General features: G+C 37.3%; 1 protein-coding gene across 1 annotated transcript in view; it reads left to right on the top strand.

The window, feature by feature from the left end:
- The window catches only part of LOC108514898 (probable E3 ubiquitin-protein ligase HERC4), a 52,298-nt gene extending 38,869 nt beyond the window's left edge, over window positions 1–13,429 (top strand). The window contains exons 7-10 of the mRNA XM_017851443.1: window positions 2,506–2,727; window positions 3,810–3,901; window positions 10,898–11,028; window positions 12,650–13,429. Of these exons, the coding sequence (XP_017706932.1) occupies window positions 2,506–2,727; window positions 3,810–3,901; window positions 10,898–11,028; window positions 12,650–12,656 (452 nt within the window). The 3' untranslated portion in view covers window positions 12,657–13,429. The remainder of the gene's footprint in view (window positions 1–2,505; window positions 2,728–3,809; window positions 3,902–10,897; window positions 11,029–12,649) is intronic.
- The last annotated feature ends 1,966 nt before the right edge of the window (window positions 13,430–15,395 follow it).

Here is a 15,395-nt window from a genome sequence, read left to right on the forward strand (position 1 = left end):
TTTTTTTTTTTTTTTTTTTTTTTTTTTGTGTGTGTGTGTGTGACGGAATCTCTCTCTGTCGCCCAGCCTGGAGTGCAGTCGTGCAATCTCGGCTCACTGCAAGCTCCGCCTTCTGGGTTCATGCCATTCTCCTGCCTCAGCCTCCCGAGTAGCTAGGACTACAGAGGCCCACCACCATGCCCTGCTAATTTTTTGTATTTTTTTTTAGTAGAGACAGGGTTTCACCATGCTAGTCAGGATGGTCTCTATCTCCTGACCTCATGATCCTCCCGCCTTGACCTCCCAAAGTGCTGGGATTACAGGCGTGAGCCACCGTGCCCAGCTACTAAACATTTTTTAGAGCCCTTAGTATGAACTAGGCATACTACAGCATACAGTAATAAGCAGTATACTACTTATTAGCCCTCGTGATATAGTCATTCAAATAATGATATAATTACATACTATGGTAAGGGCTATAAAGAAAAACTTTAGGGTATTTAGAACATACAGCAGAGGTACTAGACCTTAATCTAGGAGATCAGGGAAGGAAGGCTTCTGCTGGGAGAGAGTTGAAATAAACTGGACAAAGATGAGGGGAAGGTTTAGGTAGAGAGAACAGCAAGTGTGTGAGAAGTGGCCACTGGAGAATATGAAGGAAGGCAAGTATGGCTAGAGTATAGCGAGTGAGGGAAGAGACTGATATGAGAAGAGATTGGAAACATAGTAGATCATACAGCACCTTATAAGCCTTGTTTAAAGTGTTTATCCCAAGAGCAATGAGAAAGCACTGAAATATATTTTTTGGGGTGAACAATATTATCAAATCTGCATTTTTACAGTATCTCTATACATGTATACAAATGTCTGTTTATATGCACATAGAACATTTCTTGAAGGACTTACCAGTAATTGGTTAGAGTGCTCGTCTCAGGCTGGGTGTGGTAGCTCATGCCTGTAATTCCACCACTTTGGGAGGCTGAGGTGGGCGGGTCGCTAGGTCAGGAGTTCGAGACCAGCCTGTCCAACGTGGTGAAACCCCGTCTCTGCTAAGAATATTTTTTAAAAAATTAGCCAGATGTGGTAGCACATGCCTGTAATCCCAGCTACTCAGGAGGCTGAGGCAGGAGAATCACTTGAACCCGGGAGATGGAGGTTGCAGCAAGCGAAGATTGTACCACTGCACTCCAACCTAGGTGACAGAGCAAGACTCCATCTCAAAAAAAAAAAAAAAGAGTGGCTGTCTCTTGAAAGAGGAACCAGGATTCTGATTTTTTTTGGAAGGAAGCTTACTTGTAAGTGTGTATTATTTTGTAGTTTCAATTAAAAAACTCAGTTATTGGCCAGGCGCAGTGGCTCGCACCTGTAATCCCAGGACTTTGGGAGGCCGAGACGGGAGGATCACGAGGTCAGAAGATCGAGACCATCCTGGCTAACACAGTGAAACCCCGTCTCTACTAAAAATACAAAAAATTAGCCGGGTGCAGTGGCGGGCGCCTGTAGTCCCAGCTACATGGGAGGCTGAGGCAGGAAAATCGCATGAACCCGGGAGGCGGAGCTTGCAGTGAACCAATATTGCGCCACTGCACTCCAGCCTGGGCGACAGAGCAAGACTCCATCTCAAAAACAAACAAACAAACAAAAAAAACTCAGTTATTAGTGTATCAGTTATTTAGTGCCAGTTGTTAGTTTAATAAAAGGATGTCTAAAGTTGCAAAACACGATGGCAGTATGGGAGCAAAAGTGACAGGCAGGGGAAACTATTATAGGAATCAGTTAAGATGGTGAGGAATGGATCTATTTGCCATATTTTTCTTTAGAAAGAAAACTGTATATAAATTGGTGATATATGATAGACTGGATATCTGTGAAGTTTAAAAAAAAAAAAAAAAAGGAATATTAAGGAAGACTCCCTTGGTTTATAATTGTTGCTACTGAGTCAGTTATGATGTTATTTACCAAAATGGGGAACACTGGAAAGAGGTCCAGGGAAGTAGGATGGGGGTAATGAATTTCGCTGGGGGCATCCTAAGTTAGAAGTTCCTTTGAAATTTCCAAGTATAGATGTCAGGTAAACAGTGGGTTATGTGGGTTTTTTACTCAGGAGAGGTTTGGGCTAGTGATAAAATTTTGAATGTGATCAGCAGATAGTTACTGAAGTTTGAGCTTGAATGAGTACCTCTTGGGAGAAACTACAGAATAAAAATGAGACTTGAGGAATATTAAAAGGAGACTGTTGAGGAGCATAAGGAAATGAGATTACTCCTTGTTATGTGACTCACCTGTTCCTCTGTGTAGTCAATCAAACTTAAAGTATACTAATACTAAATGTTCTTCTAGGTAGTAGTATATGTTCATATAAGAAAAATAAACATAATTGCTAAAAATAATATTTATATTCTTTTGATGATAGGAAGAATGTCCCAAAATAATACTCTTTGTATGAAATTTTAAATGAAATGATTATTTTCAAATTAAATTTTTTGCATATAAGAAAATGGTTAATTTTCCATTATTGTTTTACAGCAAGTGAAGTCTTCTGTTGGGGACAGAATAAATATGGCCAATTGGGTTTAGGTACTGACTGTAAAAAGCAAACTTCACCACAGCTGATTAAGTCTTTGCTTGGAATCCCTTTCATGCAAGTTGCAGCAGGAGGAGCCCATAGTTTTGTACTCACCCTTTCTGGAGCTATCTTTGGATGGGGACGCAACAAGTTTGGTCAGCTAGGTCTTAATGATGAAAATGGTAGGTTCTCATTATGTATAGTTTAAGTGTGTTTTTTAAAAGAGATGATCTTTTGAGATAGATCAGTGATTCTTAGTATAAGAGAGAAATGTATGTTCCCTGGTGTAGAGGTGGGGATAAGATGTTATTTAAAAATTCCATTTGGGGAATGCAGTGGGAAGACACAAAATATCCTTTTTTCATTAAAGAACTATAAAAAGTATATCTGGGCAACATCTTTGGTACTGGATATTTATTAAAAGACAGTTGAAAAACATAACTTCAAATTGTTAATCCACTGTTGGCCACGGTTAGTGGAAGGAAGCTGTAAAATTATTCTGGGGAAGTAATATGAAGTGTTAATCTTTGGGTTTTTCAAGGAAATATTTAAATGATTTGGGTTAAATCTTTGGTTGGGCTTCACTTTTAACATTGATGCTAAAGTCTTAAAAATAAACATTTTGAATTTGAAAGAATTATAATTGAAACAAGTTGGGATCTTGGAACTTATTTTTCATGATTACATTGAGTTGAATGCCAGTATTTGACTTACAAAAGCTAATTTCTTATAGTTCAATATAATTGTAATGACTGAAATGGACAAAAGTGAGTTGTTAATCTAATAACGATTAGTAATGATAAGCAAAGAATTAAAGAATACCTTGTTTTGCCTAAGAAGAATATGTCATATTAGGATATCATGTATCTTTTCTGCTACAAAACAGCCTAAAGTACATTTTTTTCCCCAGGCTTTTAAGTAGGCTCCTGTTGGTATAACTATCATGAAGTGAATATAAAGAATGATGTGTATATGTGGAAAATTAGAAGCAGTTAAATAATTTTGAAATTCCTTGATTGCCGAGTCCTGTGCAGACTGGCATATTGGCTGTTTAGCGCTTAACTCTTTAAGTCCTTCCTTTATCACAATAGTATGGATAGGCCTGGGAACCCGACTTAGGAAGCTTGTACTACAAAATCATTGAATCATAGTTAAAATTATGTGCTCACAACTGTCTACTGAGCTTGGGAAGCTGTAGAGGAAACACATCTAGATGAGTTTTAATTTTTAAAATATTATTAACATCTCTTGTTGGAATTTTCAGATAGGTATGTTCCTAATTTACTAAAGTCACTAAGATCTCAGAAAATAGTTTATATTTGTTGTGGAGAAGATCATACTGCTGCACTAACCAAGGTATTGTACTTTTAAAACTTCTTTATTATTGCTCATCATAGTTCTTTCATGATTAATCAATGTTCTCATGATATTTTCTCAAGTTTTAACTTGAGTGTTATTGGTATTTCAAACATAATTTATCTGGGAAAAAAGACTTATTCTTGAAAATAATTTACCTAATTTTTCAACTTTGTTTTATGTTATAAAATGTGAATTGATATACTATTATATGTAATGATAGTATATTGCTGAATTTCTCAGCTTTATATGAAATACTGCTTAAGTCATACTTTGAATAAAATTATTCCATTTTAGTTCATTAGGCTTGCCATGATATATGTATCAAACCCATTTATATTGTGTAGCTCAGCCTAATTTGAATGTAGTTTCCATTTGGCTTATAAATACTTCATACAAGCAATAGAGGAGATGAATCTGTCTGTTATTCATAGGCCAAGTATTGTGCAAGCAGTTATAGTAAGCTTTGATCAGAGTTTTATCAATGGCTTTAACTCTGACCTCTCACTGTCTTGGGTATGTGCCAATTAAATATCAGTACTGTTTAGTTCTCAAGTGACTAGAAGTTAGATGAAAATGAAAGCATTCAATTAACCTTTACCAGAGAATTATTTATTGCAGTCATGTTAATATAAAGGAATTTGCAAGTTTTTCATTGGTCAAGTTAGAAACTGGTTAAACTTCTTTATCTGTTTTGGTCTTACATAGTATATAAAATTGGTAAAAAGACATTAATGTCCGGGCACGGTGGCTCATGCCTGTAATCCCAGCGCTTTGGGAGGTTGAGGCAGGTGGGTCACCTGTGGTCAGAAGTTCAAGACCGGCCTGGCCAACTTGGTGAAGCCCTGTCTCTACTAAAAATACGAAAGTTAGCTGGGCATAGTGGTAGGCACCTATAATCCTTGCTACTCAGGAGGCTGAGGCAGGAGAATCAGTTGAACCCAGGAGGTGGAGTTTGCAGTGAGCTGAGATCACACCATTGCACTGCAGCCTGGGAGACAGAGTGAGACCTTGTTTCAAAAAAAAGAGGCATTAACTTCTAATCAGGCTTTAAAATTCTGCATTATTTTTCTACTTGGGAATTTTAGCAGGACAAGAATTACTCTTCATTATTGTCGAATATAATGAACTCAAGGCACTTTTAAAAGTATAATGACCAATTATGAAAGTTAAAGTATTTTGTATTACTTGCCTTTATTAAAGAAAGAATATTATACCTGCCAATCTTATTATTAGGTTGGTGCAAAAGTAATTTCGTTTTTTGCCATTAATGGTAAAAACCACAATTACTTTTGCACCAACCTAATATCATATTTTATTGATTTTGGTGTTCAGGTTACAAATGTAATCACTGAAGTCTTATTTATTCCTGTTGGCAAGTCTTACATTTTACTTGTCCTTTTTTGTTATTGGTATTTGGAAGAAATTTATCAAAATATAAAAAATACCATGTGTGATGTAATTCCAAAAACTTAATTTTATGGCAGAAAGGCTAACAATGTTAATGCTTTTCAGATTCAGCCTTTCAGATAACCATTCATCCTAATGTTCTAGGATAAGTAACTTTTTGTGTCTATTTAGTTTTAAGAAATGCTAATTCTATTACTCTTTTGTATTCCTCTGTCAGAAGATAGTAGCTAGTGACATTTGTTTATTGGAATTTTGGGTGTACGTTATTTTTAACAAAATTAGATAGTTGTAAATATCCCCAAAATAAAATACTTTATTTTCCCTTGATTTAAGTTAAAATACATGTTCCGTATCCATCTGTCTTGCTTTTCTGGAAGAATTTCTTGGAAATAGTAAATAGATTAAGATTGCTTTATGAAATAGTCTTCTGTACAAAACCTACACTAGGAAAACTGCATTAGGAAAGATTTTAAAACTAACTTTTAAAAACAATAAATGGAAAGACATGCCATGTTTATAGATATGAGGATACTTCCATAAAGATGTCACATTTTTTTCAAGTTTATTTGTAGATGTATTACGTAAGTCACATACAAATACACATTTTGATTTAGCAGAGACACTTTTAGGAATCTACCCCAAAGATTTGAAATTATGTATGCACAAGACCATTTATTGTAGCATTTTAATAGCAAAAGACTAGGAGAAATCCAAATATCCGTGAGTTAAATTGTGGTACATCCCTGTAATGAAGTACAGTGAAGTGTAAAACAGAATGAGATACTTATGCTGTGGAATGATTTCTATGATATATTGCTAAGTGAAAAGAGCAAGGTGTATGGAACAGCTGTCTTTTTGTAAGAAAGGGACCGAAATATGAGCATACATCATATGCCATGTATGTTTGTTTGTTTTGTTTTGTTTTGAACAAAACTCTGTCTCCCAGGCTGGGATACAGTGGTGTGATCTTGGCTCACTGCAACCTCCGGGTTCAAGCGATTCTCATGCTTCAGCCTCCCAAGTAGCTGGGATTATAGGCATGTGCCATCACACCTGGCTATTTTTTGTATTTTTTTGTAGAGATGTGGTTTCACCATGTTTGCTAGGCTGGTCTTGAACTCCTGACCTCAAGTGATCCACCTGCCTCTGCCTCCCAGAGTGCTGGGATTACAGGTGTGAGCCACTGCGCCTGGCCATGTATGTTTTTAAAAATACAATAATTTAAAATTAATAGCCAGAACAAATGTGCCTTGCCTTATGATTTTTTACTTTGGAATCTAGAAACTGTTACATGTAATTAAAAAGCAAAATTATGGCTCAGTGCAGTGGCTTACACCTGTAATCCCAGTGCTTTGGGAGGCTCAGACAGGTGGATCACGAGGTCAGGAGTTCAAAACCATCCTGGCCAACGTGGTGAAACCCTGTCTCTACTGAAAATACAAAAAATTAGGCTAGCGTGGTGGCAGATACCTGTAATCCCAGGTGCTCAGGAGGCTGAGGCAGGAGAATCACTTGAACCTGGGAAGTGGAGGTTGCAGTGAGCTGAGACAGTGCCACTGTACTCCAGCCTAGGCAACCGTCTCAAAAAAAAAAAGCAAAGTTTTGTATATATATGTAAAAATTATATGTAAATTATATACATATTAGTCCTTAAAAATGGAAAACTAACAAGTTGGTGACACAACTACACAAGAAAGAATTATTTTAGGTGATTTTAAAATACAGCATTTTGCTGTACATCACTAGGGGGAAATACGCTAAGGATAAACTGAATCCACAAAGAAATCTTAAACTGCATTCTTTTCCTTTTTTTTTTTTTCTTCTTTTTTTTTTGAGACAGAGCCTCACTCTGTCACCCAATCTGGAGTACAATGGTGCGATCTTGGCCCACTGTAACCTCCACCTCTTGGGTACAAGTGATTCTCCTGCCTCAACCTCCTGAGTACCTGGGACTACAGGCGTGCGTCACCACTCCCCTGCTAATTTTCTGTATTTTTAGTAGAGATGGGGTTTCACCATGTTGGCCAGATTGGTCTCGAACTCCTGACCTCAAGAAATCCACCCGCCTTGGCCTCCCAAAATGCTAGGATTACAGGCGTGAGCCACTGTGCCTGGCCCTTAAACTGCATTCTGTAACTTTTTGTTCCCCTGAGATGGGGGTCTCACTCTGTTGCTCAAGTTGGAGTGCAGTGGCACAGCCATAGTGCACTGAAGCTATGACCAAATTCTTGGGCTCAAGCAGTCCTTCCACCTCAGTCTCCTGAGTAGCTAGAACTGCAGGCATGCGCCACTGTGCCTGGCTGGTTTTTTTTTTTTTTTTTTTTTTTTTTTTTTTTTTTTAATTTTTTGTAGAGATTGTGTCTCGCTTTGTTGCCGAGGCTGGTCTGGTACTCCTGGTTTCAAGTGAGCCTCCCACCTCAACCTCCCAAAATGCTGGGATTACAAGTGTGCATTCTGTAGTCTTACTGTTAGAAGTAAATTTGCTATTATCTTTTTTCTAATATGTTACATATACATAGGAGAAAGCAAAGAAGTAGTTATTTTACTGTATTATAAACTATGATTTTCAACTTAAGAGAAAAGAGATAGGTGTAAAACTATAGGAATTAAGTTAAAACCTTGTGATCTTTACTTTGAATTGCAATTGTTAGTATGAACTCTTTGTTTATTTTCTCCAAGAATATGCTTTTGTTTTGTTTTGTTTTGTTTTGCCATAACCACTGAAAGGTCCTAGAAGTAATGAACCATGTATAATCTGGACACAATGATAATCCCTTGATTGTTATAGATTCTCCACTAAAAGGAACCAGGGCTTCTTAGAGAAGAGTCCGATCCCATGTCTGGGGCAACAAATACGTATAAGAATACTTTTGGGCATTTTGTGTTATAAAAAAGCAAAGATTACTGCAGTCCTGTCAGAAGAACAACTTGAAGGAGCTTTCACTGGATATGGAGAAGAAATAATGACTGCAAAAAATGGAAAACATCAGATCTATAAAAAATCCATGAGTTTGTAATGATCTTCTCTTCCCGCAAATCGATATAAGCAAAACTTATTGCTTACCTTTGGAAGTTGCTAGGACAACACTCATGTTTTTTTTTTAACTGGTCAATAATGGGAAAGAATCAAGTATTCTGCCTTTCATTTGCAATTTGTATTTTAGGTAATTTAATAGTTAATGAGTCAAATTATTTATAGAAGAATTTCAGTTCATAACTGTAGGAAAATAATAAAACTAGAAAATCACCATTTTAGACTCCCTGATGAAATAATGAATCCAGGCAAAGACCATTAAGCCTAATGGGGATGTATCAGGCTGACACACTTTGACTTATTTTTATTTTATATATATATATATATTTTTTTATTGAGATGGTGTCTCACTGTGTTGCCAAGGCTGAAGTGCAGTGGTGTGATCTTGGCTTACTGCAGGCCTCCGTCTCCTAGGTTCAAGTGATTCTTCTGCTTCAGCCTCCCGAGTAACTGGGATTACAGGCGCACACCACTATGCCCAGCTAATTTTTGTATTTTTAGTAGAGACGAGGTCTCGGCATGTTGGCCAGGCTGGTCTCAATCTCCTGACCTCAAATGATCCGCCTGCCTCAGCCTCCCAAAGTGCTGGGATTATAGGCGTTAGCCACCGTGCCCCACCCGACTTACTTATTTTTAACTTCACTAACAAAGCAGACATACGCTTTGTGACATGATGCAGTAAAATAATCAGGAAGATTTAAACATGGCTATTGATTTTGTGAATGTGATAATAGTATTATGGTTATATACTTTTATCTCTTAGAGATATATGCTGTTGAAGATACATACACATTTGTGGGTGAAATGATATGATGACCACAGTTTGCTTTAAAGCACTCAAGTGTTTTTTGTTTTGTTTGAAAATACCCCCAAAAGGGAAAGGGAGACACCAGTGAAACAAAATAACCAACCTTTTGCCAGTTATTGAAACTGAATGATGGTTATATGGTGATTTACTATATTTTCTCTTTACCTTTGTGTATTTGCTTGAAATTTTCTATGATAAAAAAAGAAAAATGAATGTTCTCATATAACGGTATGTAATAACGCTATTAAATGATGAAAGCAGGATATAAAGTTGCCTATATAGCTACAACTATGAGGAAAAGCAGTTGAACTGAAGAATACTAATTGTGATTGTGTTATCACAGATTTTTTTCCAATACAGAACTTCTAATTTAGTTATATGTTATATGTTTTTTTGTTTGTTTGTTTGTTTTGTGACAGAGTCTCGGTTTGTCGCCCAGGTTGCAGTTGAGTGGCATGATCTCGGCCCATGGCAACCTGCGCCTCCTGGGTTCAAGCGATTCTTCTGCCTCAGCGTCCAAAGTAGATGGAACTACAGGCGCCCACCACCACGCCTAACAAATTTTTTTTTTTTTGAGATGGAGTCTTTCTCTGTCGCCCAGGCTGGAGTGCAGTGGCGCAATCTCGGCTCACTGCAAACTCTGCCTCCCGGGTACAAGCGATTCTCCTGCCTCAGCCTCCCAAGTAGCTGGGACTCCAGGTCCGTGCCACCATGCCTGGCTAACTTTTTGTATTTTTAGCAGTGACGGGGTTTCACCTTGTTAGCCAGAATGGTCTCGATCTCCTGACCTCGTGATCTGCCTGCCTTGGCCTCCCAAAATACTGGGATTACAGGTGTGAGCCACCACGCCTGGCCCTAATTTTTGTATTTTTAGTAGAGACCGGGTTTTGCCATGTTGGCCAGGCTAGTCTCAAACTCTTGACCTCAGGTGATCCATCTGCTTTAGTTAAATGTTTCTATGAGGAGTTTTTTTTTAATGACATCTGTATATTATAGTAACTGTATGCTAAAAATTGCTATAAGGCCACGCACGGTGGCTCATGCCTGTAATCCCAGCACTTCGGGAGGCCAAGGCAAGAGGATTGCTTGAGCCCAGGAGTTCAAGAACAGCCTGGGCGACACAGGAAAACCCCATCTCTACAAAAAAGTAAAAAAAATAGCCAGACTTGCTGGTGCATGCCTGTACTCCCAGCTACTTAGGAGGCTGAGGTGGGAGGATCACCTGACTCCAGGAGGTTGAGGCTGCAGTGAGTTGTGATTATGCCACTGCACTCAAGCCTGGGTGATAGAGCAAGACCCTGTCTGAAAAAATAAATAAGTAAATAAAAATTGGTATATTTATGCACTCTGGTTACATGTACTCTTTTTGCAGCACATCTATGTAAGGCAGTAACTACCTTGAAAAGTGAAGATACCATTTTTAGGTTTTGTGAAGTTTTGTATATGTACTTGGAATCCAGCAAGACAGTATAATGATAATGAAAGGCAATGCAAATAAATACTTATTTGTATCTCTTCAGTGTCTACTTTAAATATTTTATAATGGTGAAAACATCATTACCTGGAATTCTCATAGTTGTATGACATTTTACTTTGAAAGAGCCATCTATCTGTTAAATTATGAAGACAGTTCTTAGAAGAGAAAAACCTGAGTTTATATTAAAGAGTTGGACTTACTTTTCTGGAGATCAGTTATTTTCTTTATTATGCCTTCTAATGATAAGGGATTTTGTCTTTTTTTTAGGAAGGTGGAGTGTTTACTTTTGGAGCTGGAGGGTATGGTCAGTTGGGCCATAATTCTACCAGTCATGAAATAAACCCAAGGAAAGTTTTTGAACTTATGGGAAGCATTGTCACTCAGATTGCTTGTGGACGGTAAGGTGTTTTATAAAAGAGCATTCTGGTCTCTAAACTGCAGTTGTTTAGGGATTGCTTATTGAATTATTTCAGGGATCCTAATAATCTGAGGAAACACCTTCTCCTTCCAAATACCTATTTTGCCACTGAGGAGTCATAGTAACAGGAGAAACATCTTTTTTACTGTTATTTTATTTATCTTTACTTGAACAGATTTAGCTGAGGCAAGATGTTAATAAGGTATATGTAATATTATATTTATTGTATTTGATATCGCACTCAAAAGGCTTCTTTCTTTCTTTCTGTTTTCCACCTTTTTTTCTTTTCTTTTCTTTTTTGGGTGATAGAGTCTTGCTATGTCACCCAGGCTGGAGTGCAGTGCCACAATTGTGGCTTATTGCAGCCTCAACCTCCTATGCTCAAGTAATCCTCTTGCCTCAGCCTTTTGAGTAACTGGGACTACAGGAATGCACTACCATGCCCAGCTAATTTTATTTTTTTAATTTTTAGAAGCAACAAGGTCTCATTATGTTGCCCAGGCTTACCTTTTTTCCTTAAAGGGTGAGGAGATCGACCAGTTAATTAAGATAGAATTAATGTGATAAAAGTTTGATTGGTATAATTAAACCAATTATCTCCTAATTCTCCTTATTCTGAGTTCTTGGGAGTAAACAGAAGAGTCTTTGACATTGAGCTTCATCTATTGATTCTTAGGTCTTGGGAATAAATAGAGGAGTCTTTGAGTTGAACTTCATCTTTGGGGGAACTAAATTGAGCATACTCCCAAGTAACAAAATGTACCTTTTTTGACCACTTAATTTAATTTTGATCAGCTTGCTTAATGTTTTTCTACCTTGTATGCATATCTATATAATAGTTTAGTTTTATCAACTATTAGCTTCAAATGCATGTAATCACACTGTAAGTATTCTTTGGTGATTCTTTTTTCCTCTTTAATGGTATCCTGTAGTTCCCCTAGGCTCTCTACATTTTTTTTAAGATCTCTTTCTGTTCCACAGACTCAATAATTTCAACTGTCCTATCTTTATATTTGCTGATTTTTCTTCTGCTTGCTGAAATCTGCCTTCAGATCTCTTTAGTGTATTTTTTATTTCAGGTATTGTACTTTCCAACTCCAGAATTTTTTTTTTAGTTTTTCTTTTTGATTGGTATTTCCATTTTGTTCATAGTTTTTTTTTTTTTTTCTTTTTACACATCTTACTCTATAGTTATTTGAGCATCTTTAGGATGTTTGATTTAGTCTTTGTCTTTTAGGTCTGCCATTTGACCTTTCTCAGGGGTAGTTTCTATTGTTGGTTTATATTTTCTTTGAATGGGCCACCCTTGCCTACTACTTACTACGTAGTAACAGGAGAAACATCTTTTCTCCTTGTGATGTTTTTTGAAAGCTGGATATTTAACTCTAGTAATGTGGTAACTGGAAATCAGATTCTCCCCCTTCTCCAGAGTTTGCTGATTTTTGGTTTTTGATTATTATAGGCTGTCTCTGTGTCAGGAGTCACCCTGAGGTATAAAAATGAGGTCTTTGCAGATCTTTTCTTAGGCTGTACCTTTTCCTGCTGATGCACAGTGACTTTCTAAATTCACCCATAAATGTGGTTGCTTTTTAATGTTCTAGACCTTAAATGCCTGGTTCCCCAAAGAAATAAAGAAAAAAATGAAAGGTGGGGGTGGAAGGAGAGTGGAAGAAAGAAAGAGAAAGGCATCAGCCCTTTGAATTCCTTGGAAGTCTCTTTAGCCAGAATGGGAGAGTGTACAACAATGATTGCCTGTCTTTCTGCACCTTGACGATCAGAAGCACCAATCAGTGATCAGGGCACCAGTTCCTAAAAGGGACAAAGTCCTTTTTGCCCACCCTGGCTTCTACAAGTTGCGTACAAGCTGCTCCTGGAACCTGTTCATGGCTCCCTTACACAGGAGTAAGGAATGGGTAACTGCTACCATGCTATGATCTGAAATTGAAATTAACCAGAGTTTGCCATCCACCTCTTCTCTTGGAAATAACAAACCTGTGCATAGACTCCAGAGTTGCAAAATGGTTCTGTCAGACAGATTTTGCCGGTGTAATTGTTGTACAGATGGGAAACAGATTCTTGGTGCTTCTTATTCCACGATTTTCCAAGAATCCCCTTTTCTAGCTCCATTTTTGAAAATCCTTCACCCTCCTACTATATGGTGTCACTGTTGCCATAAGTTGGTATATGTACATGGATCTCTTTCTATGATCTCTAATTTTTCAATCTATATGCCTGCCCCTGTGCCACTTAAACACTATATAGACACCATAATAACTTCTTCTATTTGGGGTAAAGTGACTCCTTGTTATTCTTCTGTTCTTTAAGAATGCTTTGGGTGGATTGGGTGCGGTGGCTCACGCCTGTAATTCCAGCACTTTGGGAGGCTGAGGCGGGTGGATCACCTGAGGTCGGGAGTTCGAGACCAGCCTGACCAACATGGTGAAACACTGTCTCTACTAAAAATACAAAATTAGCCGGGCGTCGTGGCACATGCCTGTAATCCCAGCTACTCGGGAGACTGAGGCAGGAGAATCGCTGGAACCCGGGAGGCGGAGGTTGCAGTGAGCCAAGATCGCACCATTGCGCTCCAGCCTGGGCAACAAGAGCAAAACTCCGTCTCAAAAAGAAAATAAATAAAGAATGCTTTGGCTGATGATGACCTTTATTACTTTCATATAAATTTTCGCATAGGTCTGTCAAGTTCTCTCAAAGAAAAAAAAAAGCCTTGTGGGATTTTGATTGGTAATGCATTGAATCTCTAGGTTAATTTGGGGAAAAGTTGTTATCTTTATAATATTAACTTTTCTAATAATCAACTTCCAAACTTCTTTAATGTCTTATAATAAAGTGTTTTAAAATTTTCATCATAGAGGTCTTGTATATCTTTTCGTAGGTTCCTAGGTTCGTCTTTAATGGTATTATATTTTTATTTCCACTTTCTGAGGAATCACTGGCACGTAGAAATAGTTGATATTTACATATTGATTTTAAATACAGCCACCTTGCTAAACTCTTAATAAGTTACTCATGTACATAGTCCTATCATCTGTGAGTCAATTCAGTTCTGTTTTGTTATTTCTGTTATTTATACTTAATGTGTTTATATAATTGTATTAATATGCTGGTTAGGACACCATTATAATGTTTACTGTAAACATGTTTCCTTTCTGCGGGAAAACTTTCAATATTTCACAGTTAACTATAATGTTTGCTATTAAGATTTTTGTAGATAACCTGTATCAGACTGAGTAATTTCCCTTTTATTCCTAGTTTTTTTTTTTTTATTGTGAATGGATGTTTTTAATGTTGTTTTTTCTGTATCGAAATGATTTATGATTTTTTTTCTTTAATCTGTTAATGTGTCATATTAATGGATTTTTTTTTCTAGTTAACAGCTTTGTTTTTCTGGAATAACTTCAGTTTGGTCAAGTATTATCCTTTTTAGTTAGTGCTGGGCTTGATTTGTGAATATTCTGTTTACTATTATTTATATTTCTGTTTATCAGTGAACTTGATCTATAATTTTTTTCTTATTATTCTTTTCACCAGATTTTATTATGAAGGTTTTCTAGTCTGATAAAATAACATTGAGGAAAGTACTTTTGTTTTCTAATTCTTGGAAACAGAACAGCTTGAAATGTTGGTAGAACTTGTCATTAAAGCCATTCGTGCCTAGCATTTTATTTTTTGGAATTTAAAAAACATTCTTCAATCTATTTAGTGGCTATGAGATAGCTTTTATTATTTCTTGAGTCAGTTATGTGAACGTTAATTTTTTTCTAAGAATTTTTTTCATTTTGCCTGAGTTTAAACTTATAGACATAGGCCAGGCATGATGGCTCACACCTGTAATCCCAGCACTTTGGGAGGCCGAGGCTGGCGGATCACCTGAGGTTAGGGGTTCATGACCATCCTGGCCAACATGGCGAAAAAACCCCATCTCTACTAAAAATAGAAAAATTAGCTGGGTGTGGTGGCACGTACCTATAATCCTAGCTACTGGGGAGGCTGATGAGACAGGAGAATCACTTGATCCCAGGAGGCGGAGGTTGCAGTGAGCTGAGATCGTGTCACTGCACTCCAGCCTGGGCAACAGAGCAAAAGTGCTGTCTCAAAAAATAAATAAATAAACTTATTTACATAAAATTTATAATGTCTATTGGTCTGTTGTACACAAACAATATGTCAGTGACATATAATAGTAAATGTTTATTTCTTACTTTGTGGTTCAGTAAAGTGGTTCATCCTCGGGCCTTGGGCTATCTGGAGCAGCTTTTATTTAGGCTAGAGATTGACTGGGGCAGTTCTGTTTCAGGCTGCCTCTTCACTAGGGTGACTTGATTCAGG

The sequence above is a fragment of the Rhinopithecus bieti genome, unplaced genomic scaffold, assembly GCF_001698545.2.
Source record: "Rhinopithecus bieti isolate Rb0 unplaced genomic scaffold, ASM169854v2 scaffold_33940, whole genome shotgun sequence".
NCBI lineage: Eukaryota > Metazoa > Chordata > Mammalia > Primates > Cercopithecidae > Rhinopithecus > Rhinopithecus bieti.